We start from the raw sequence: 24976 nt of genomic DNA on the forward strand, positions 1-24976 counted from the left end.
GAAGACTACAAGCATAGTGTCAAAATGTGCTGCTGGTGGAGATGGAAGAACTGCCGACAGTATAGAAGTTAGCTGCCTGAGCTGGAGGTGTTTCTGTTTGGCTGACTGGTTTAAAAAAAACAAGCAAACTCTAAGGAAACACATATATATGGGGAAAAAATCATATGAGCAAGGATCTCATTAGTAGCATGAACTTGAATAATAATTTAGAATGGTTCTACATTGCCCATTGGATTTTTTTTTTTTTTTTAAAGGAATACAAATTTTGTAAGTACAACTTTGGGAATATATTTATTCTTCCCACCATACCTGCCCTCTCACCCACACTCCCACCCTCTCCTCTCCTCCTCCTCCTCCCTCTCCCCTTGCCAGTCCCATCCTCCATTGAGATTCATTTTCAGTTAACTTTGTGCACAGAAGACCAACTCTATACTAAGTAAAGATTCAACAATTGGCACACACACACACAAAAACTGAGAACCAGTTTTACAGTTAACTCATAATACAATTCATTGAGGACAGAGGTTCTGCTTGGAGAGTTAGTGCACAGTGACTCCTTTTAATTTAACAGTTAACATGCGTATGTATGACGTCAGTGCCCACCCAAGGCTTTTGACATGAGCTGCCAAGGCTATGAAAGCTGTCTGAGTCCACAAACTCCATCAGTATTTAGACAAAGCCATAAGCAGAGTGGAAGTTCTCTCCTCCCTTCAGAGAAAAGTACCTCCTTCTTTGATGGCCACTTCTTTCTGCTGGGGGTTCATGCGCAGAGATCCTTCATGTAGGACATTGTTTGCCCCAGTGTCTTGGCTTTCCATGCCTGAAATGCTCTCACAGGCTTTTCAGCCAGACCAGGAAGCCTTGAGGGTTGATTCCAAGGTCAGAGTGTTACTTAAAGTGATAGTCATTCTGTAAGTCTGCTGGGTGGACTGCTTTCCATGTTGGGACGTTCTCTCCTTTTTAATCCTATCTACTGTTATTACCAGACACTGATCCTATTTGTATGATCACTTTAACACTTAATATGATCACTTTAACAATTAAGATGGAATTTTTACCACCAAGCTTAACGGGATTTGGAATCCTATGACAAGTTTTTAAACTGTACCTTTAGAAGTAACTCCGTAGAAATGTATGCAGAACTATACAGCTTTACAGTTACAAACTTCCTCCTCCCTCTCTTATTCCCACTCATTTTTTACTGTGATCTATTTTAAATTGACTTTATACACATGTGATTAACTCTGTATTAAGTAAAGAGTGCAACAAATAGTACGATGAAAAAAAACTGAAACTGAAACTTGTCAAGACAAGGGTAGCTCAAGTCATTGCTTCTCGAGGGTCAGTTTCACTTCTGCAGGCTCCCTTTAGGTGCTCTGTTAGTTCTCACAGATCAGGGAGAACATACGGTGTTTGTCCCTTTGGGACCGGCTTATTTCAGTAAGTATGATGTTTTCCAGATTCGTCCATTTTGTTGCAGATGACTGGATTTCATTTTTTTTTTTTTACCACTGTGTAGTATTCCATGGTGTACGTATCCCATAATTTCTTTATCCAGTCTTCAGTTGGTGGGCACTTAGGTTGTTCCATGTCTTAGCTATTGTGAATTGAGCTGCAATAAACATGGAAGTGCAGATAATTCTTTTTACTGATTTAATTTCTGTTGGGTAAATTCCCAGGAGGGGGATTACTGAGTCATATGGTAGGTCTATATTCAGATTTCTGAGGTATTTCCAAACTCTGTTCCATAGTGGTTTTACCAGTTTACATGCCCACCAACAGTGGATTAAGGTGCCTTTTTCCCTACATCCTCGCCAGCATTTGTTGTTCGTTGGTACCTGTATGAGAGCCATTCTCACCGGGGTGAGGTGAAGCCACATTGTGATCTTGATTTGCATTCCCCTGACTGCTAGTGATCCTGAGCATTTTTTCCTGTGTCTGTTGGCCGTTTGGATTTCCTCTTTTGAAAAATGTCTGTTTAACTCCCTGGCCCATCTCTCTTTTTTTTTTTTTTTTTAAGGTTTGTTTATTTATTTGAATGTCAGAGTTAAACAGAGTGAGAATGAGAGGCAGAGAGAGAGGGAGGGAGGGAGGAAGGTCTTCGATCCGCTGGTTTACTCCCCAGTTGGCCGCAACGGCAGGAGTTGTGCTGATCCGAAGCCAGGAACTTCTTCTGGGTCTCGCATGTGGGTGCAGGAGCCCAAGGACTTGGACCGTCTTCTGCTGCTTTCCCATACCATAGCAGAGAGCTGGATCGGAAGTGGAGCATCTGAGACTTGAACTGGCACCCATATGGGATGCCGGCACTGCAGGCAGCAGCTTTACCTGCTACGCCACAGCGCCGCTTGGCCCATCTCTTAACTAGGTTGCTTGTTTTGTTGTTGTGGAGTTTCTTGATCTCTTTGTAGATTCTGGTTATTAATCCTTTATCAGTTGCATAGTTTGCACGTAATTTCTCCCATTCTGTTGGTTGCTTCTTCACTTTCCTGTTTCTTTTGCAGTACAGAAACTTTTCAATTTGATGTAATCCCAGTTGTTAATGTCGGCTTTGACTGCCTGTGCTGCTTGGGTCTTTTCCATGAACTCTCTGCCTGTGCCAGTGTCTTACAGGGTATCCCTAATGTTCTCTTCTAATTTGATGCTGTCGGGTCATAGATTTAGATCTTTAATCTGTGAGTGGATTTTTGTAAGGTAGGGGTCTTGCTTCATACTTCTGCATGTGGAAATAGTTTTCCCAGCACCATTTGTTGAAGAGACTGTCCTTGCTCCAGGGATTGGTTTTAGCTCCTTGATCACAGGTAAGTTGGTTGTAGACGCTTGGATTGATTTCTGGTGTTTCTGTTCTGTTCCATTGGTCAATCCATCTGTTTTTGTAGCAGTACCAGGCTGTTTTGATAATTAACTGTCTTGTAGTATGTCTTGAAATCTGGTATTGTGATGCATCTGGCTGTGTTTTTGTTGTGTAGGATTGCTTTAGCCATTCAAGGTCTCCTGTGCCTCCATATGAATTCCAGCATCATTTGTTCTAGATCTGAAAAGAATGTCTTTGGTATTTTGATTGGTTTTGCATTGAGTCTGTAAATTGCTTTTAGAAGAATGGACATTTGATCATATTGATTGTTCCAATCCATGAGCATGGAGAATTTTTCTTTTTCTTTTCTTTTTTTTTTTTTTTTTGTATCATCTTCTATTTCTTCTTTAATGTTTTGTAATTCTCATGGTGGAGATCTTTGACCTCCTTGGTTAAATTTATTCCAAGGTATTTGATTTTTTTTTTTTTTTTTTTTTTTTTGTAGCTATTGTGAATGGGATTGGTCTTAGAAGTTCTTTCTTGGCCGGCGCCGTGGCTCACTTGGCTAATCCTCCGCCTGCGGTGCTGGCACACTGGGTTCTAGCCCCATCGGGGTCCGGAATCTGTCCCGGTTGCCCCTCTTCCAGTCCAGCTCCCTGCTGTGGCCCGGGAGTGCAGTGGAGGATGGCCCAGGTGCTTGGGCCCTGCACCCGCATGGGAGACCAGGAGGAGGCACCTGGCTCCTGGCTTCGGATTGGTGCAGTGCGCTGACCATAGCGGCCAGTTGTGGGGGGTGAACCAACGGAAAAGGAAGACCTTTCTCTCTCTCTCTCTCTCTCGAACTCTGCTTGTAAAAAAAAAAAAAAGTTCTTTCTCAGTCGTGGCATTGTTTGTGTGTACAAAGGCTGGTTTTTTTGTGTTTTGACTATATATTCTGCTACTTTACCAAAGTCTTCCCTGAGTTCCAATAGTCTCTGAGTGGGGTCCTTTGGCTCCTCTCTATATAGAATCATGTCATCTGCAAATAGGGATAGTGTGACTGCCTCCTTCCCTATTTGTATCCCTTTGATTTCTTTTTCTTGCCTGATGGCTCTGGCTAAAACTTCCAGGACTATATTGAATAGCAATGGTGAGAGTGGGCATCCCTGGCTAGTACCAGATCTCAGTGGAAATGCTTCCAACTTTTCCCCATTCAATAGGATGCTGGCAGTGGGTTTGTCATAAACTGCCTTGATTGTGTTGAGGAGTGTTCCTTCTATACCCAATTTGTTTAGAGTTTTCATCATGAGAGGGTGTTGTATTTTATCAGATGCTTTCTCTGCATCTATTGAGAGAATCATGTGGTGTTTGTTCTGTAGTTTGTTAATGTCTTGTATCACATTGATTGTTTTGCAAACATTGAACAATCTCTGCATACCAGGGATAAATCCCACTTGGTCTGGGTGGATGATCTTTCTGATGTGCTGTTGGATTCGATTGCCTAGAATTTTGTTGAGGATTTTTGCATCTATGTTCATCTGGGAAAGTGATCTGTAGTTCTCTTTCTCTGTTGCACGTTTTTCAGGTTTAGGTACTAAGGTGATGCTGGCTTCTTAGAATTTGGGAGGATTCCCTCCCTTTCAGTTGTTTTGAATAGCTTGAGAAGAATTGGAGGTAGTTCTTTAAATATCTGGTAGAATTCAGCTTTGAAGCCATCTGGTCATGGGCGTTTCTTTATTGGGAGGGCCTTTATTACTAATTCAATTTCTGTCTTGGTTATGGGTCTGTTTAGGTTTTCTTTGTCTTCATGGCTCAATTTAGGTAGGTTGTATGTGTCCAGGAATCCACACATCTCTTGTAGGTTTCCCAGTTTGTTGCCATACAGCTCTTTCAGAATGGACTAGAAGGTCTTTACCCACTACACCACAGCATTGGCCCCCATTCACAATTTTTGACCCTTTTTAATTTCCCTTACCAATAAAGAGTCATCAGTTTATACTGTGTCATAGATAGTCACTTTCTGTTACCTCTTTTGGTCTTATTTCTTCAAATCATATGCACTCAAGGATAGGGATCTTATACTGTGAATTTCTTCTGTTTCATTCAGGTACATAGCTGGTGCTAAGTAAATACACAATGACCAGAATCACTAGTGCACAGTTAAGGTGGGGTGATTGGTAACAGAGAGAAATCTGGGAGAGGAATCTACGTATAGTAGTGTCTAATTCCAACTAAGCACCTTCCCTGTCTTCAGTATCTTTTATGTATTTAGATTTAGCAAAATTCAGAGATCCTGTTCGTTCCCATGTAGCATTTGACATCTCAGAGCTTCGTAACATGAGTGACATGAAATGGCTCTGTTGTACACATTTGGCCTGTGTGTATGAGAGGAGACGGAGGAATGGACCCAGTTAGGGAGCTCACGAGCAGCCCCTGGGTGACGCAGCCTCCGGTTACGGAGCTCACGAGCAGCCCCTGGGTGACGCAGCCTCCAGTTACGGAGCTCAGGAGCAGCCCCTGGGTGATGCAGCCTCCGGTTACGGAGCTCACGAGCAGCCCCTGGGTGACGCAGCCTCTGGTTAGGGAGCTCACGAACAGCCCCTGGGTGACGCAGCCTCCGGTTACGGAGCTCACGAGCAGCCCCTGGGTGACGCAGCCTCCAGTTAGGGAGCTCACGAGCAGCCCCTGGGTGACGCAGCCGGTGCATCCTGTGTGACTTTCCCATCCTCTTCTTGTGGCTCTGTGGAGTGAGGGGCACTCCACCATGTTCTGTGGTTGGAGGTCAGTATTATAGCAATACAGCCAATCTGAGGACTTGGGAGAGAGACTGGTTATATATCCCTTACGAACTGCAAGAATCTCTTCTGTCTCATTACATACTGTTGGGCATTGCGTTGAAATGCAAGTTAACAATTCACTCTTGTGCTAAGTTGTAATCTCTAAGCCTCCCAGAGCAGCCCCTCGCAGAAGAGGTGCAGTTCCAATGTGTTGTCTGTCATGAATGGTACTGATCACCTTGATAGTTATTCTCATATCCTAAGCTATGCTCATTTTGGTCTTTCTCAGGTACTGGTACCTCGGACCTTTAAAAATCAAAGCAGCCCACTTTCTGAGCACTCTTAAGGTAAATGCAGCTTACATGATAAAGACTTGCTCTGTGTGTGTTTTGTTGTTTCTCTGTGATGTGTTTATTTGGAATATTTTAAGGTTTCTTGCTATAGATGCACATGATATACTCCAGCACTAAAATGGGGTATTCTGGTCACATGCAAATATGGAAAACATTCCTGTTTTGAAAAGCATCAGCCCCCAACTGCCAACTCATCCCCCCCATGACCAAAACCGTATTAATTTCTCTCTCAAAACGATGTATTTATTTATTTGGTTTTATTTGGAAGGCAGAGGGAGACACATGTACACACACACACAGCTCTTCATCCATGGGTTCAGTCTCCAAATGCCTACAATAGCCATGGCTGGTCACAGGCAAAGCCAAGAGCCAGGAACTCCATCTGTGTCTTCTATCAGGGTGGCAGCAACCCTGCCCCTGGACCATCATCCACTGCCTCCCAGGCACAGTAGCAGGGAGCTGGATGGGATGCCCAGAGTAACCAGGATGGAGCTGGCACTCCGGTGTGAGATGTGGGCATCTCGAGAGGTGGCTTCACCCACTGTGCCACAGCCCCCACCCCTTGATTTCTCCTTAGCATTCCACTTTGTGCTGTTCATTCACACAGTCCGCTCAGACTCTGAGCAGAGTAACATATATCTCGTCAGTTATTTGTAACGTGTCTGTATTAGTAGCTGTAAATGGAGATTTGTATCAGAATACATCTAATTATACAGGCTCACCTGTAATATATCTCAAACTGTACTTGCTAAATGTAGATAATGGGTACTATATAGAATATTCCAATTATCAGAAAGTTCTGTTAGGCATTGCTTCTGTGTTGGTATAGAGAAAAGCCTAACAATTTATATGAATGAAAATGCTAATGAAGACTCACCTGTGACTGTGCTACATATTATGTTCAACTTTTATGCAGATCAAAGTAGTATATTCACTGTTTGTCATCTGAATGTTGGCAGATAAAGTTAGAATGTACTGAGAAGTTTGGCTCCAATGTTACTATCCAGAGTTATCAGATTTTTTTCTAATTATAAAAGTAAGATCTGTCATTATAAAACTTTTGGAATAATAGTTCCCTTTACCTGCTAAAAAATTCCAGTTTTAAAAACTCAAGTGTAGGCCGGCGCCGCGGCTCACTAGGCTAATCCTCTGCCTTGCGGCGCTGGCACACCGGGTTCTAGTCCCAGTCGGGGCGCTGGATTCTGTCCCGGTTGCCCCTCTTCCAGGCCAGCTCTCTGCTATGGCCCGGGAAGGCAGTGGAGGATGGCCCAAGTGCTTGGGCCCTGCACCCGCATGGGAGACCAGGAGAAGCACCTGGCTCCTGGCTTCGGATCAGCGCAGTGCGCTGGCCACAGCAGCCATTGGAGGGTGAACCAACGGTAAAGGAAGACCTTTCTCTCTGTCTCTCTCTCTCACTATCCACTCTGCCTGTCAAAAAAAAAAAAAAAAATTATGGAGGGGGAACAGGCAAAAGCTGGAAGCATATGGGTTTGAGAGTTTGGTGTGAGGCACTAGAGTTGTGTAACTAGAGTTTTCTGTTAGTGTGAGTATTAGAGTAAGACCGAGTGTGTGCAGAAAGACCAAGTTTTCAGTTTGGTTCATGCTGAATTTGTCAAACCCATGATACAGCAAGTGTGGGTAGAGTTATGATTCAGGCCTGGAATTCAGCAAAGAGGCCTGGGCTGAAGAAATCCATGTAGATGTCACTGAGTGTAGCTGTGGCACTGGCACTGTGGGTGCGGTAAAGTTACCACTGACAACAGCTGGCCAGGAATAGCCCTGAGGAATATGAACACTTAAAGGGCCAGAAAAGACGGCTGAGGAGTACTACGAGGACATCTAGGAGAGGGCGCTGACATAGAAGCCCACAGAAGTGAGATTCCCAGGAAGCAGCAGCAAGTGTGTAACACAGACAGGACAGTGTCCACTGACTCGGCAGCCTCCAGGCTGGTGGCTTCCAGCGTGGGGAGGCTGCAGCCATGTCTAAGACAGCGAAGGGATGTATGGGAGATGAAGTGGCGGCGGTGGCAGCGAGGGGAGGCTTCTCAGGCCAAGTTCGATTTTGTAGAGAAGGCGAAAGTTGTAAGTAGGGGTCGGTGGAGTGTTGCTTTTTTGATTGAAGAAATAGCCTTGCCTTTACACTCCTAAGCAAAAGAATAGAGTGGGAAGAGGTGAAGAGAAAGAGAGGAAAGCATGAATGATTTGGTAAGACCCATGCCAGTGGAAGTGTGTGGGATCTTAGTCCTGGGTTGTCCCAGGACAGGAAGGGACACCTCCTTCCTTGATACAGGAGAAATAAAGAATAGGTGTTACGATCTTGTTTTCATCTGCAAGTTAAGGAAGCCCCTGCTACTCTCACTGAAGTGCTGAGAATGAGGTGGGCGGGGGCTGGGGCGGGATTGGGAGAAACATGAGAGAGCAGGTTCAGGGGGATTAACAAGCAGCTCTGAAGCCCTGAGACCAGGGGTCTGTGGGGACAAGAATTTGGGTGACTGACGGATCCCTGAGCCATGACGTAGTGACAGGTAGTCTCTACCACTGGGCGTCTTGGCGAATGCATTGTGAATGAACACAAGGGCCAAGGAAGCAATAGAAAGTAATTAGCCAGGCACTGAGAAAAAGGGAATGGCCAGCGAGCAGAATTCCCAGTGGGATTAGGATCTTCAGGGGCCAAAAAGTAACATCCCTCTCCTCTGCCTTTGAATTTGGACCGAAATATGCAGTTGTTCATAGGAACCGGGCAGATGGGGATGGAAAATGTCCGTTCTATTCATGTCACAGGAGTGAGGGACACAGCTTTGACGTAGGTCACAACCTGACTTCCTGGTGCTACAGATTGGACTCGACCACTAAAGTGGCTTCTCCAGGGCAGAGGCCACTGCAGTGAGCTTCCTGTGGGAGCCGCAGCAGAGTGTAGCTCTAGGACAGCTGCTGGCAGAGGGGCGGGAGGAAGGGGCCGGGCCATGGGGCAGAGGGGCCGGAGGAAGGGGCTGGGGCAGAGGGGTGGGAGGAAGGGCTGGGGCCGGGGGAGGGGGGGCAGGGAGGAAGGGGCTGGGGCAGAGGGCCAGAGGGGCGGGAGGAAGGGGCTGGGGCAGAGGGGCGGGAGGAGGAAGGGGCCGGGGCCCTGGGGCAGAGGGGTGGGAGGATGGAGCTGGGGCAGAGGGGCAGGAGGAAGGGGCTGGGGCCGGGGGGGGGGGGGGGGGGGGGGAGGGAGCAGAGGGGCAGGAGGAAGGGGCTGAGACCATGGGGAGAGGGGCAGAAGGAAGGGGCTAGGGCCGGGGGGCAGGGAGAGAGGGGCGGGAGGAAGGGGTTGGTGCAGAGGGGCGGGAGGAAGGGGCTGAGACCATGGGGAGAGGGGCAGAAGGAAGGGGCTGGGGCTGGGGGACAGGGAGAGGGGAGGGGAGGAAGGGGCTGGGACCATGGGGCAGGGAGGAAGGGGCTGGGACCATGGGGCAGAGGGGCGGGAGGAAGGGGCCGGGGCCGTGGGGCAGAGGGGCAGGGAGGAAGGGGCTGGGACCATGGGGCAGAGGGGCAGGGAGGAAGGGGCTGGGACCATGGGGCAGAGGGGCGGGAGGAAGGGGCCGGGGCCGTGGGGCAGAGGGGCAGGGAGGAAGGGGCTGGGACCATGGGGCAGAGGGGCGGGAGGAAGGGGCCGGGGCCGTGGGGCAGAGGGGCAGGGAGGAAGGGGCTGGGACCATGGGGCAGAGGGGCGGGAGGAAGGGGCTGGGACCATGGGGAGAGGGGCAGGAGGAAGGGGCTGGGGCCGTGCCTCAGTCCTCTGGACGTGGGGAGGAGTAAGTGGTGAAGCTGAGAAGCGGGCTTCTTACTGTTTGTAATTCACGCTTGAGAAGCTTGAGAGCGAGGGAGAAGTTTACCCTGAGACACTGGGTACGCGGGATATGGGTGTGACTGCAGAGGCCATGTGACTGGAGAGTAGGAGATCAGAATTTTCACTTTTCAGGATGTCCTATTCTGCAGCAGTAAGGGCCAGGGTGTGGCCACGGGAAGGGCTGGCCTGGTGAGTTAGAGCCGTTGTCAGGGGGTGAGGCGCAGACACCATCCCGTGACTCAGGACGACACTGGACTGGGGGCTCCCAGAAGTAGAAACAAAGACTGCAACGTGAGGATGATGGGCTTTGGAGCAGAGGTGAGGCCTTGGGCCGACTTGCAAGCCTGACCCGAGCCTGGCTGGCCTCTCTTGGTGTGGGAGCAGAAGTGAAGCAGCTGTCGGGTGCAGCTGGCTGATTGCATTGTTGGGTCCCCACGGACAGAGTTTTTATGGGATGACTTTATTCAGGTTTTTTTTTTTTGACCAGTGTAAGCAGTGGTTATTGGTCCACTTGGATTTCCTGCTCTGTGGTAGAGCGGTGGTGGCAACAGCCACGGAGTCTGTGGTTTTCAGGAAGGAACTCCAGCAGGAAACACACTTGAGGAGTCCATGCACCAAGAGGTGGCTCCAGCAAGTAGAGCTAGAATAGTGATGTTTGCAGAGACAGACTCCCAGAATTAAGAACTGTGTGTGACAACAGTTGTTCTCTTCTCATTAAAAGGAGTGGCCTCAAACGCATCAAGCCTGCATCTCGTACACGGGTCCGACAGAGAGACCACCCAGTGAGCCAGAAGGGGCCCCTCCCCGGCCGTCTTTGTTCAGGAGAATATTGCGAAGGCTCGCGTCATACTGGGCACCACCTCAGGATGGTGAGCGGCGTGGTGATGGAGACGAGAGCGCCCAAAAGCAGACCCCCAAAAATCAGTCTAGAGCCTTAGCTAGCACGGAGGTGGACCCGAAGGGTCGTTGAAGGCAGCCTTGCATGTGCCACCAGGGTAGGCCCAAACGAGGCCCCAGGAATGGGCACAGGAGGCTGTGCACCCTCTCCCTGATGCTGACGCCAGCACAGCTACTTCTGGTGTGGATGTTTCCGACAGATCCCGTTTGGAGCCTGGCTCCTTACCCCTTGTGTCTAAGGAGGGGGAGGGACGGTCAGTAGAAGGGCTGGTGGAGCTGAGCGGACTGTGGCTGGTAGTGGGAGGTGAGTTGTTGATGTAAGAAGTTGACTTCCCACAGCCCTCTCCCAAGAGGTGAGCCTGCACGACTGGAAGGAAGTACAGCTGTCCACCATTGAACTGTCCATCACCACACGGAACAGTCAGCTCGACCTGACGGTGAGTGTGCTTTTGTGTTAGAAAAGCCTCTGGTGTCTGGGAAACCTGACAAAGGCTACGTGTTCTGGCCCTGATTTATTTTGACCCTGTGCAGATAGAGAGGAACGGATCAGGAGAAAGGAGTGTGTGGCTGTCAGGGAGGGCAGAGGTGCCAGGGAAGCTCAGTGGGCTCTGAGTCTGTTCTGGCCATTGCGTAGCGGCCTGGACAGATGAAAAGTTACCTACTCCTTGGGGCGGTGCTGAGGTGGAGTGGGTGAAGCCGCCACCTGCAGTGCCTTCATCGCGTGTGGGCACCAGCTCATGTCCTGGCTGCTCCACTTCTGATCCAGCTCCCTGCTGATGCACCTGGGAGAGCAGTGGAGGACGGACCAAGTGCTTGGGGCCCTGCACCCATGTGGGAGACCTGTGCCATTTGGGGAGTAAACCAGTGGGCGGAAGTGTTCGCTCTCTTTCTCTAACTCTGGATTTCAAATAAATAAAGCTTAAAAAAAAGTCACCTACTTCCATTTGTCACTGGGATAAAAAAGTATGCAAATTTTACTTATATGTCAATACTTTTTTTTTTTTTTTTAAGACTGTCCTTTTTAAAAAAAAATTTGAGACAGAGCTCCCATCTACTGGTTCAGTCCTCAAATGCTTGCAGTGAGTTCAGTCCAGGTCTCCCCTGTAGGTAGCGTGAATCAGTCACTGAAGCCAGGGTCCACCTGCTCCACTCTGGGTCCATGGCAGCAGGAAGTTGGAGTCAGGACCTGGAGCTGGAGTGAAACCAGGAGCTCTGATAAGGGATGCAGGCCAGAGACCCACCCCAGCAGCCATTATTTTTGTGTTGATATTAAATCATAGCTTCAGAGCCCGTGAAAAGAAACACACACATACACATGCCTATGTTTGTTTTCATACATGGTTTTGTCTTAGTCCTGTCTATAGACATGCATTGTACACTATGGTATCCAGTAGCCATATGCTAGCTACCTAAAACTCGGATCCTCAGTCACAGTAGCCACAGTTGGAGTGCCCACTGTCATACATGGCTGTCAATACCCTGTGTGTAAGACATTCTCTTCAGCATAGACAGCTACAGCGGATAGCGCTGCCATCGACAACACACCAAAGACAAGTTCAGATAAGGCAGGAGTTGGCAAACTGGTCTGCCACATGTTTTTGGATCGTTCATAAACTAAGAATTGATTTTCTAATTTTAAATGGCAGAAAGAAAATGAAAAGAATATTTCGTGATACAAAGAAGTCAAGTTTCAGTATCCAGAAATAAAGTTCTATTGGAACACAGCCGTGTTCATTCCAAAACAGATGCTCTGGCAGAGCTGGGGACTGTGCAGAGAGACTGTGTGGTCCAAAAGCAAAAACCGTTTACTGTTTGGCCATTTACAAAAATCTTTTTCTGACCTCATATATGGAAAACCTTAGTAAATTTATGTTAATTAGAATGCAAGTAGGAAAGTCATTCATAACTGTGGGTTAACTAATCAAGTTTTTAAATAAAGATTTTATTTTATTTTATTTGAGAGGAGAGTTACAGACAGAGGGAGATATAGAGAGAAAGGTCTTCCATCTGCTGGTTCATTCCCCAAATGGCCGCAATGGCCAGAGTTGCACTGAACCAAAGACAGGAGCCAGGAGTTTCTGCTGGGTCTCCCACACGGGTGCAGGGGCCCAAGCACTTGGGCCATCTTCCACTGCTTTCCCAGACCATAGCAGAGAGCTGGATCAGAAGAGGAGCAGCTGGGACTAGAACCTGTACCCATATGGGATGCTGGCACTGCAGGCAGAGCCTTAGCCTACTATGCCACAGCACTGGCCCCTAATTAATCAGATTTGATGAAGATCAAAATAGTATGTGCACAGTTGTCCTGGCCACTCGGAAAACTGGCAGATGGAGTTGGAATGTGGTGAGGAGTTTGATTCCAATATTAATACTCAGAACAGTGAGTTGTTTTCTGATTGTTCTCAGGAAACACATGTCCATTGCAAAGCACCTGGAAAGCATAGCTCTCCTAGGAAGAAATCCACTTGAATTAACTAAAAATAAAATAAACAAAGCTGTGAACGGGCTTGTCAGTATAAACTTGGCAGGACAAGGCCTTTTTCTTAGCATGGCATCTAAGGCAAAACGCATATTAATGCCTTTGTCTACATGTTAAAAGACACCATAAATAAACTTTTTAATGGGAAATTAGCTAACAAGTAGGATGTGATAGACTAAGAACAAATGGGTTTCCTTATAATAAAACCTTAGTGTAAACTAATAAGAAATAGGCAATGTAGTAATATAAAAAATGACAAAGGAAAGCATATAATATGCATTCACAAATGTGTGTTACCAAACCCTTTTATTTGCTGAACTTGTACATGCTAGGCACTGTCCTAAGAATTTTACGTATGTTAACTTTCCTTGTAACTGCATTATTAGATAAAACTTTTGTCTGAATTTCAAGGTAAGGACAGAAAATGTGCTCAAGGTCAAAGACATGTGAATTAGTAACTGCGGAATTGACATCCATGCTAAAAGCATGATGGACAGCACTCGCTGGAGCAAGCAGCCGCCTGCATTGCTGACGGACGTGCCACTGGGACGCCTTCTCAGCGGCAGCTGGCTTGTCCTAGGAAGTGCATTTCTAGGAATTCATCCTACAGAAGCAATCCAATGAATATATAATGCAGGCAGTCCTTTATTTCTTCCATAATGAATTTGGAAAACAGGTAAAAGTGAGATTACGAAGGTTTAGAAAAGTAGATTCTGTCCCAGAAATACTTCAAAAAGAAAGATAAAATTTCTAATTACACATTTCCCCTCACCCATTCTTTGATACTGCGTAGTTTCCGTGTTTTGCTCATGTTCTTGTCTCTGATGATTGAATACCAGTGAATGGACTGCGTTTAATGAGTACATGATTGTGGCTTGAGATTAGCTATATTGAGAATTCAGTCATTTTTATCTTTGTCCCAATTATAACCGTCTGTGATACTGTGCTGCTTATCACTGATTTTCTTCCCTCACATTTCTTTGTAAAAATAAAAGCAAATGCAATAAAATATTCAGAGAACGTGAGGCTGCATGTAACCGTCCAGAATGTTCATTTGTCATTGAAAGCAGCACATTTGGAGTCTGAAAGCAGCTTTGTGAGTGTGGGATTTGTGAAACTTGAGTCCCTTGTACAGCTGTGTTCGCAGTATTTGATAGCGAAGTATAAGGAACAAGTGAATCAGTTTAATAAACTGGTGTACTTAAGATTATAAACGAAATTCTATATTGGTTTACATGGAAAGATGCTGATCGTATATTGTCAGACTAAGAACAAAGTTACGATAATTTGTATGAAATGACTGCGTTTTTGATTTAAAAGGAAATTCTCAACCTGGCTTTTATGGATGATGGTGCTAAGGCTGCAGTTTCATGTTCTTTCCCAATAGAAAGTCAGCCGTCCAAACACCACTTCTGGAAGTGTCCAGTCTCTTCCCCCTGGTCTTCAGGAAACCTCCGTGTACGTCAGGTGTCTGTGCACACGTAGATGTCTCTAGTCTGTTGCTCTCTTTGTACTTGTACTAATGTTCTGCTTCTCTTAGGATAGTATTACATTCCTCTGTTCTGTTTTTTTTCCCTAAAGAGTCTCCTGGCTGTTCTTGGCTCTTGGACTTCTATAAACACTGTAGGATGTTTATTAGGCTCCACATAGAAGCGTTGTACTGGTCTGGATGGCATGTGTGGATAGATCAGTCCTGAGTCGTGCAGCGTGTGTCTTCACTGGTCGGCCTCAGTCTCTGTCAGCGACGTCTGGGCGTTTTCTATGTAGGATTCTGTAGGACCGGCGCCGTGGATCACTTGGTTAATCCTCTGCCTGCGATGCCAGCATCCCAAGTGGGCGCCGGGTTCTAGTTCCGGTTGCTCCTCTTCCAGTCCAGCTCTCTGCTGTGGCCCGGGAGGGCAGTAGAGGATGGCCCAAGTGCTTGGGCCCCTGTGCCCGCATGGGAGAGCAGGAGGAAGCACCTGGCTCCTGGCTTCAGATTGGTGTAGCTCGGGCCTTAGTGGCCATTTGGGGGGTGAACCAACGGAAGGAAGACCTTTCTGTCAAAAAAAAAAAAAAGAATTCTGTCTTCTGCTGGATGTATTCCTGGTAACTTTATGTACTTGAAAATAGTTTCTTCAGATGTCGTTTTCTATCTGCTGTAGTAGATAGCCATGTGATTGGTGTTTGCATTGTGCTGAATTAGCAGTCTAAATTCTTACTGTTGTTAGTTCTTTTGTGTGGATTCTGTTGGATTTCTTAGCGATTCCGTCCAGTGAGACTGCAAACAGTGCCCGGTTCTGTTTCCTCCTTTGAGTTCTCAAGCGCCTACCTTTCATCTTACTCCCGGACAGTGTTGTGTAGAGGTCATGGTGCTAAGGTCATCGTCTGCTTGATTCAAAGTTCACTGCCTCATTCTCCTTCCTCAGGCTGAAGTTGCCTTCCATTCCCGGTTTGCTAATAGTTATTATCTTTATCCTACAAATCTTTCCAGCCTCTACTGAAATGGTTCAGTTGGCCAAGATGAAGCCCCAGGTTTACCTTTGCACCTTACAGTCTGGGCAGAATCTGAAACAGTGTTGACAGACAGTGGTCTGAAATAAGCAGCGAGGGACTGACTCCAGACAAAAGGGAATCAAACAAGATGAGCCCTCTGCTGGTCCCAGCCTGCTGCTGGAGAGGCTCCAGCCTGGGGCAGCTGAAGCCCAGTGGGCCCTTCGTGACTTGAACAGCCCGTGTCTGGACTGTGGAGGAACAGTGTGTGTGTCTGTTAGTATGAGAAAGAAAAAGGGGAAAAAATTTTACAAAGTGTTGAACTCTTTACCTATAATAGAGCTAATCTTCTGTGTATAAAGTTCAGTGAAAATAGATGTTAATAAAAAACAAGAGTGGGAAGAGGAGGAGGGTATGGTGGGAAGAATTACTATGTTGCTAAGGTTGTATTGACGAAATGCACGCAAATTTTTTTTTTTTTTTTTTTTTTTTTTACTTTTTGACAGGCAGAGTGGACAGTGAGAGAGAGAGACAGAGAGAAAGGTCTTCCTTTGCCGTTGGTTCACCCTCCAATGGCCGCCGCGGTAGGCGCGCTGCGGCCGGCACACCGCGCTGATCCGATGGCAGGAGCCAGGTGCTTCTCCTGGTCTCCCATGGGGTGCAGGGGCCAAGGACTTGGGCCATCCTCCACTGCACTCCCTGGCCACAGCAGAGAGCTGGCCTGGAACAGGGGCAACCGGGACAGGATCGGTGCCCCGACCGGGACTAGAACCCGGTGTGCCGACGCAAATTTTTTAAAAAAGGCCTTTGAGAATTGAGGGTCATCGGGACAGCAGAGCACAAGAGCCGCACCAAGAGGGGAGCCGGAGATGTGCAGGTTTCCTGTGGAGTCTCCAGTGGAGGGCCTGCTGGGACAGGCCCATGGGAGAGCACCCAGGATGGAGAAGGAACTGGCAGCCCAGCCCAGAAGCTCCGTCACGTCACAGGGCCTGGGCTCACGGGTTCCAGCAGGCAGAAGGTCCTGTCAGACTTAGGGTTCTGAGCAGCCGCCTCAGTGGGTGAGACTGGCCCAAGCTAAGACTGCCTGCTGTCCCAGCTCAGCGTCTAGGACTGAGCTCCAGGGCTCCACGGAGGTGGCGGTCCTGCTGCCTGGATTTGTACGGCCTCCGAGCTAAGAATGGCTGTTACAGTTGTGGAGTTTTTAAAAAACAGGAGCATTGTCTTGTTACATGTGAAGATTATTTAGATTTAAGTGTCAGGGTGTGGAAGGCCATCTTGGACCTCAGCCACACTGCTGCTGGCGCACCTCCATGGCAGAGCCGAGCGCCCGGGACGGGGCCTCCTGGCCCTGGATGGACGAGGACCGCTTTCCCCACCTCTGCTCCCGGTGGCTGTTCCTCCTGTGCCCCGTGGACGCGCGGCCTGCGGAGGAGGTGCTTCACCGCCTCGCTGGTGTGGCTTTGGACCGACTCCTCCGGCCCCCGTCACCGGGTCACATCCCTCTTCCTGCGTTCCTGGACCTGGCCCCCTCCTGCTCCTTCCCTGCTCACTGTCCCCCGCTCCATCCCTACTCCTGCTCTGATTCCCAGCCCAGCAGTCCGAGGGATCCTAGTAAAATGAAGCCTGAATGGTGCCCCTTCCCCCCTCTGGAACCCTCCTGTGGTTCTCCATGTCACTCGGTCTAAGAGCCTGATTCTCAGAGTGGTCTACAAGGGTCTCCTGATGGAGCACCCCCTGGTCTCTGTCCCAGCACGCCATTGCAGCGGCGCTGGCTTCCTGGTTGCTCACTGCACACGTCCGGCACACTCCGCGGCAGCCCCCTTTGCAGGGATACCCCTCCCCCCGGGGCCAGCGGCTCTCCAAGTGTGGCCCCGACACCGGTAGCATCAGCCATGCCTGAAACTTGTTTGAAATGAAGTCTTGGGCTGCTCCCCGGATCTGCTGAACCAAAAACGGAGGAAGGAACCAGAGTCCGAGTTTGGTTTAGAATCAACAAGAGCAGCCCTTGGGTGATATCTGCTAAGGTCTGACCCCCGCACTGGACGCCCGCAGTGCTGAATTGCTTACCCTTTCAGGCTCAGTGGTAATCTGCCAGCTGGGCCCCTCTCCCGTCAAAGCCATCGCACACTCCTTGTTCCGGGTCCTGCTACGCTGCAATGTAATTGCCGCATACGTGCCTCCAGATAGCCTCTGTGACTTAGGATCTTGTTACAGTTGTTCACTTCCGTATTCCCTGCAGTTGAAGGTAAGTTCTTTGCAGGCAGAAATCTGTGATTTCTCTGATGTGACCCGGGCTCTTTTTGGTACGTGGTTGGTGCCCATGAAGTTGCATATGAACCCTTGAGCAGTTCCACTCTGTGTCTTGTAATTCCTAGTGAGGGGAGATGGCTGTGCTTTAGTTGCACCCTTTAGTTTTAGGCATAGGCTTTAGGCTCTCAGAAGGCTGTGGGTTTCTAGGTTACTGAGGAGTTCCGTTTGAAGCTCACAACGCATTGGTATTTATAAGAGGCTGGGTTTGTATTGCTAGCCAGACCGGTAGCAAGTTGTGAGGAGTGGTGCAAGAACCAAGTAAGTTTTCATAACCATTTCCTTGCAGCTCAGCTCTTTCTATGGTAGACATGGAGAGGTCTCAGAACATTACCATGGACTAAATGGATGCTGTTTCCAACTCTGGTTGCATACCAAGTTTGAGAGCATTCTTAAAACCCAAACAGCCGAGCTCTCCAGCCCACGCAGCTGGCGCTGGTGCCCTGTGTTCAGTGGGCACTGAGAATTGCTGGCACAGGTGGGCGGAAGGCACCCTAGGGACTTTAACAGCCACGATTATTACTGCATGGCAGAACTTCAAAAACCTCTGGGTTCTTACTTTGCGTATGTGGTACAAAATGAATCAAAGCCAGCCAGCAGAGGAGTGTGATGTAACTCTGCCTCAGTGAAGCTCGGGGAACTAAAGGACTGAAACTCCATTCTGGACTCGGCCACTAGAATGCAGCCCTGGAGTAACGCAGCTTCCCAGTGGGAAATGGGGAGACGCCGTGCGCGGGCCCGGGGCACTGACGCTCGTTTGCTTGCCTTCTGCAGAGCAAGGACGACTTCATGAACATCTGTGTGGAGCCAGACACGGTCAGCAAAGGAGACTTCATAAGCATAGGGTAGGTGGGCGGGGCCCCGGGGGAGGGCGGCTCGGGGCCTTCGGACTGTCCACAGTGCCCACCTCGCGCCCCGGCCTGTTTGGGAATTGTTTTTCCTGGGCCCCTCTCCTGTCCATTTCGGAAGATCAGAATGGAAGAGCAGTTTTTGCCTTTTAATTCAAAGTAGGAAATTCAGCGTAGCCTGGCAGCAAATCGAGAACTGTGGTTCTGGGGTCAGAGACGTGAATGCAAGTCCTGACTCTGGCCTTGGGGCTCGGGTCACTGAACTCGGGGTCCGTTTGCTCTCTGGAGTGGGGAAACAGTCGCCTCTGCTGTCTCTGGCCTGCTCTCCAGCCTCAGACAATGGGATGTGGTCATGCAGCACTTCAGTTTCCCTTACCACTCCTGTCCTGTCCGTTCACCTTGTCCTGCTCCCAGGCATAGAGGAGAAGCTGGAAGGCGTGTGGAGGGCCTGGGGCCTTTCCCAGGCTTCCCCCTTTCTCAGGACGGAATGGCCTTCCCAGGCCAGCCTGATTTGTTCAGCCCTATCTCTGCCAGAACTTCATTGGCTGCGAATACCGTAAGCCCGCACCGAGCAGCTGGGGAGTTGCCATGCCGACTGGCAGCTGCTCAGCCCCGGCTCCCTCTGCTTTGTCTCGGCGCTCCCCCTCATGCCCATGCCCACCGAGGAACTGGACGTTTCTGGGGCAGTGGCCGGGTCGCCATGGCTACGTCGTTAGCTGCAGCGGCAGCAGGAGGGCATGCGTTGGCCCCTGCGGCCTGTGTTTACTCGCTGTGTCTGGGGAGAGGCAGCACAGAGCCTGTGCCGGCTCTTGCGGTGTCAGGGAGTCTGCTCGCTCACGCTGACATCCCCACCCAGAAAACCCTCAAGTTCACGCCTGAACTTCACCGCTCGGGTCCACGGGCTTGCGAGCGCAGCAGGTCTCCTTTCGGTCCTTGAAGGGAGTGAAATCGAGTGACGCAGGCTTCCCCCACGTGTCGGACTGGAGCACTGGCGAGTTGCTTTTGGAAGCTGACACAGTTCTGTCGGTTGTCCATTAGCGATAAGTAGTGGACTGACTGACGGGGTTACCTTCCACCTCTTCCTCCTGACCACGCCTAGCCACCACAGGTACATGTGCGTGTGCACGGTAGCTGTACGCCTCAACCATTAAGTTAAAGATAGAAGTAGACTGTTAATATGAATGTAGGGAATTAGAGACCTTCTAAGACTGGTTGTTCATTTATATAAAAAATGTGTACCTTAAATTAGAATAAAAATGTTCTCCAAGTGAGAAGAATGAAATAACAGAAATTCGGTACTTTCCCTGAAGAATTTCATTCTAATTTTTGCATTTAATTTAAAATAAACAGCTCGGAGAAAGCTGCACAGTTTGCATTCTCCATCTTGAATGTGGCAGTGCTGAGCAGGACTCACTGGGAGACGGTCTGTCACAGGCCCCCACGGCTTCCAGACCGTCTGTCCCTTTACTCATAAAGAGGAGGAGAGAACCTGCTGGATCTTCGGTCTAATGTGGCTGCCATTACTGGTTTTACGCTTGCTTTTCCTGTACCCACAGAAGCAAAAAGGTGAGAGACCCCAGGCTGCATGCGGACGGCACCGAGTGTCTCCAGGCCAGCCAGTGCACCCTGCATCTGCCGGAGGTGAGGGGCAGTGGGCCCTGGGCCGCGGGTCCCCTCTCGGGGCAGCTCGTGCCTGCCAGGCTTTGTCAGCTCCTGGGGAGGGGAGGGGAGGCAGCTCTGAAGCTGAGCAAGGACCCTGTGGGCTCCAGAGCCGTGTGTCCTGGACACAGGTGCACAAACGCGTCCTAGGCTTGGGTTAGGACGCACAGAGGATTCTCTAGCTGCAAGAGCTAACAGTGCGTTTTATTTTAACGTCTTTTATTAAGGATCTGAAGTGTTTTTCATTTTGGCACTGAGTTTTTCTTTATTGGGAAATGACCCGCGTGGGAAAAGTCGGGACTCTAACCTGAATGGCGAGGGCACTGACAGCCCCGGGGAGGACCAGTGCTTCGCCACAGCTTACAGAAATGGGTTTTTACAGAGAATAAGAAGGAAAATAAATCAGTGGATTTAAAGGCTTTCACAAGAAAATTAAGCTTTCTTTTGATTTAAGGGACTCATGAACAGATGCTTCTTTCTCAAAGATGTGTGTTTTAGTAAGTGTGTGAAGGAGATATGGAAAACTTTACTGGATGGGGGGATCTGGGTCTTCCCACAACCAGTGCTGTACCCGGTGCAGTAGGCACTGAGAGTAGAGCGAGGTCTCCCATCCGCTGGTTCACTCCCCGATTGGCCACAACGGCCAGAGCTGCGCCAGTCCAAAACCAGGAGCTTCTTCCTGGTCTCCCACATGGGTGCAGGGGCCCAAAGACATGAGCCATCTTCTACTGCTTTCCCAGGCCATAGCAGAGAGCTGGATGGGAAGTGGAGCAGCCAGGACTTGAACCGGCACCCACGTGGGATGGCGGCTTTACCTGCTGCGCCACAGCGCTGGCCTGGAGATGTGTTTGAAAAGACCAGTAGGATGAATCCCCAGGGCACAGTGTCTCCCCTCATGAGCTGCGCGGCCGACATCTAAGGTGAGCAGGCGCGGGGCCGGGAGTCGTCCTGAGCGCTCTTCTCTCTACAGGGCACAGGAGGTTCTTTCAGCATCGACAGCGAGGAGTACGAAGCCATGCGTGTGGAGGTCAAGCTGCTCCCCAGGAAACTGCAGTTCTTCTGCGATCCCAGGAGGAGAGAGGAGATGCTGCAGCGGGCAGCTCAGTGAGCAGCCAGGGCGGGGGTGCCCCGAGATGCCGCGGCGGATCCCCAGGGCCTGTTCATGGCAAGTACCCCTGCGCTCCTGCTTCTGCCTTGCTGTGACCAGCGATCCGTCCTCGATGCTGGTTTTCCCTAGTCTGCCTCCAAGTGGACGGAGAGGGCTAGAACTTTCTTCCCAAAGCACAGCCGCCGTAGAGTAAGTCCTCAGTGTGCTGTCTGCCCATCCCAGGAATCCCAGGGGCAGTGCCTGCCTTCTCCGACTACCGGTTCCCGTTTCTAGGCTCTTCCATGGTGTTGCTACCGTGGGGCTATTCAGTCTTGTTCCAGTTCTGTCCTCAATCCAAAAACAATTGTGAGGCCATGTCCCTAGTCAGCCAGCGCTAAAATACTGTAGAAGGCGAGTTGTTGTTTTAAGCTGTGCTTTAACTGTTGGTCTGCATGTTGAAAACAGACTTGGGCCTCACTCCCAGGCTGAGCTATTAGGCTTGAGGTGGGCCCCAGGAATCTGCTTTGCCACGCTTGCCGGTGACTGTGACAGTGTCCCCCACCTGTCATGGGAGAATGTAGCCAGAAGCGGTGGTCACCGCCTATTCCACTCCCATCTCCTCCGAAGTATTTTGAAAAATCATGTATCCCCTCACACATCCCAGTCGACATCTGGAGTTTTTCATGGGAAGTTGCCCAAGTCTGTACTTCCTGGTGTCATGTAAATATTGGTATTTTAAAATAAAAGCTGTTACATCACTCTTTTAAACATACTCAGTGTAATTTAAATTTCACAGCAATTATTTATAAATGAACTAGTTCCTTAGTAGCTGCAATTTTTAAATTGGTTTTTCTCCTGGTGTGTGTGAATTTTATCATAATGTGATCGCTTCTGACTGCTCACCCCAGCTACTTGTCAACAAAAAACAACAATAAGCTTTTCAGTTCTTAACTCACTCCCAAGGCTGTAATAACTGTTGGTTTATAACGGATGAAAAATTTTCAAAGCTAAAAATGAACATTAGGATATTCCCTAACCAAGAATACACAGTGATTCCTAGCGGAGATGAAGTGCAATATCAGTTATATTCCTGGCTTCATTGTCACATGTCCGACTTCGCACACTAAAAATCAGTGCTCCACCACACAGAGCACTAGAACCCGCCGGTCCTTACCATCTGATGCCAGCACGGACTCTGTCCTTTGTGGAGGGCCTCGCGCCACGTGGAGGAGATGTGGCCCTTTCTTTCTGGAAGGGGAGAAGCAGGGAAGCAGAACAGGTTCATTTTCAAACAGCTCAAGTTTAAGGCAGTGTATGTGATATGTAGGTACCTCCAAAAACAATTTTGAAAGCCATGTGTAGTTTTTCCACAGTAGACATTTTTCACCTGAAAACTCTGCACTAAAACAGTTCTCATTTTTTTTTCTGTGAAGACCATTGCAAGAAGTTCCTGAATGATGATCAGAAAAAAATAAGGCTTCCTTATCTGGTATTGTAAGAAAGGAAATCCCGACCCATGGGAGGGAGAGGGGGGCATCTGCAGTAGCCGTGAAGAGGGCTTCAGGCTCCAGCTTCCTGCCCAGGTGCACCCTGGGAGGCTCTGGGTCCTTGCCACCCACTGGCTCTATCCCAGCCCTGAGCAGGCGTCCAGGACGTGAACCAGCATCTGGGTGATCACTGTGCTCGAGCAGAGGGTCCTGTGCGGGGGCTCCAGTCACAGCGGTGTGCTTGACCGGGGCCATCCACTTCGAGTGTGAACGTGCTGTTTTCTTGATCCAGATCATTTCCTGTGAGCACTCGGCTTCTCTCTCGGTCTCTGGATCCGTGTCTGCGAAAGCCCGACTGCTGAGCTGTCTGAAGGAGAACCTAGTGCCCCGCCTTCTGTTTCGTGCAAATCATCTCAGCTTTGAGTGAAATTTCTATCTTCTTTTCTTCACCCCATGGCTGATTTGCATGCAAAGTTATAATTAGTGAGTGTCCATGCCTTACACTTGCGGCTAACCCTCAGGCCCCACCACCGGAAGCAAAGGCCCAGAGTAGGAAGGTGACTTTGAACAAGGTCACCTGATCCCAGAGCCACCACCGTCAGCCATCTGGAAACCCCCCAGAAGGTTAAAGATAGAAGCTTAGTGTATAATCTGTCCACACAGGTACCTGCTCGTCCATACGTTTTACCAAAGGTCAGTGTGGGGTACTCTGAGCCACACCAGGGAGCTTCTAGAGTGCGCAACCCTGCCTCTTCTGGACGGTGCCGGTACCTGCTGACTGTCCAGACCCTGGCCGCCTCCGTCGCCAGCACGGTCCGTGGGCAGCCCCGCCGGGAGTAAACCGCGTTTCCTGGACCAGGTGAAGGACTGCAGCACACAGATTCGTGTTAAAATGCACTTTAATTGTAAAAATCGTTTTGTGTAAGTACAGTTCTACATCTACCTGTCTGCACACAATGACTCATTTACATACACAGATGTGATGCACACGGCCTCCGTACCACAGGACAGACCCAACCTTAGCTTTAGGATTGACGCTGGCTTTCATTAGGCCTTTCCAGTGACCACCACAAAACAGCCGTGTGCAGGGTTTCAGGGCAGAATTTAGAACTGTCTTGCTCATTTTGTAATATGAGGTAAACACTTAAACAAAAATAGATTCAGTTGCTCTTATTGCTATAAAATCATGCTGGGGTATTAATCAAAATAGGGTTTTACATTTAAGGCGACAGGGAGGCTATGTTGATCCTAATTTGGACAAAACAAAAATCAAGAAAACAATTTTTCCAAGGAAAAACTTCTCAGGAAAGGTTCATTTTCCAGACCTCTATGGAAATGTCGTCAACAAGCTTACTTTTCCTCTATTATCTCTCAGTCAACAAGGTCAGCCCTCCGGCTGCTTAGAGCACAGAATTCCCACCAGTCTTCACTGGGGCCTCTGGGATGTGCTAGACTCAAACTCTGTTTCCCTCCTATTGCTTAATTTACCCAGAGCATCCCCCCGTGTGGATGTTTCATTTTGCTGATCATCTCTGGCTGACTGACAGCGCCCTGTCTCACCCCTGCATCCCCCACCTTACTTAGCCGATCTACTGGTCTGCATAGGCACTCTGTAACAACATAGGTCACTCACCTCTCCTCCCGTGGGATTAAGTCCGTCCTCAGAATTTAGGGCCCATGCTATGCTGAAATTCTAGAATAAATTCCAAAAAAACTGAAAACAAGGCTTTATTTCTCCATCGTTCCCTTCCTAGATTTGTAATGTCATTCAATGGCCCCAAGATTCCAGCTCCAGAAGTGGATTGAAGTGCCAGTCAGCAAACTACCTCCAGCTCACCTCTGGTTACCCCGGAGGCCTGACAGTCTTAACGGTCACACCTCCCTCTTCTGCTCCAGAGCTCTGCTTACGGGGGCACTGGTCTGCCCGTTAGGACTGGCAGGCTTGGCCTCAGAAGAGCCCGGATATCACAGTGCAGTCTACTCACTCCAACTCAGAGTAAAACCCCTCTGG

General features: G+C 49.1%; 1 protein-coding gene across 6 annotated transcripts in view; it reads left to right on the plus strand.

The window, feature by feature from the left end:
- Window positions 1–24108, plus strand: part of AGK (acylglycerol kinase) — a 98044-nt gene extending 73936 nt beyond the window's left edge. For 4 of the 6 annotated variants that reach the window (XM_062187379.1, XM_062187320.1, XM_062187492.1 and 1 more), the window contains 6 exons: window positions 5837–5894; window positions 10451–10598; window positions 10966–11063; window positions 18659–18729; window positions 20289–20373; window positions 21362–24108. In XM_062187379.1, coding sequence (XP_062043363.1) covers window positions 5837–5894; window positions 10451–10598; window positions 10966–11063; window positions 18659–18729; window positions 20289–20373; window positions 21362–21499 — 598 coding nt within the window. In that variant the 3' untranslated portion in view covers window positions 21500–24108. The remainder of the gene's footprint in view (window positions 1–5836; window positions 5895–10450; window positions 10599–10965; window positions 11064–18658; window positions 18730–20288; window positions 20374–21361) is intronic. The other 2 variants (XR_009865543.1, XM_062187604.1) reach the window with 2 other exon arrangements.
- The last annotated feature ends 868 nt before the right edge of the window (window positions 24109–24976 follow it).

The sequence above is a fragment of the Lepus europaeus genome, chromosome 1, assembly GCF_033115175.1.
Source record: "Lepus europaeus isolate LE1 chromosome 1, mLepTim1.pri, whole genome shotgun sequence".
NCBI lineage: Eukaryota > Metazoa > Chordata > Mammalia > Lagomorpha > Leporidae > Lepus > Lepus europaeus.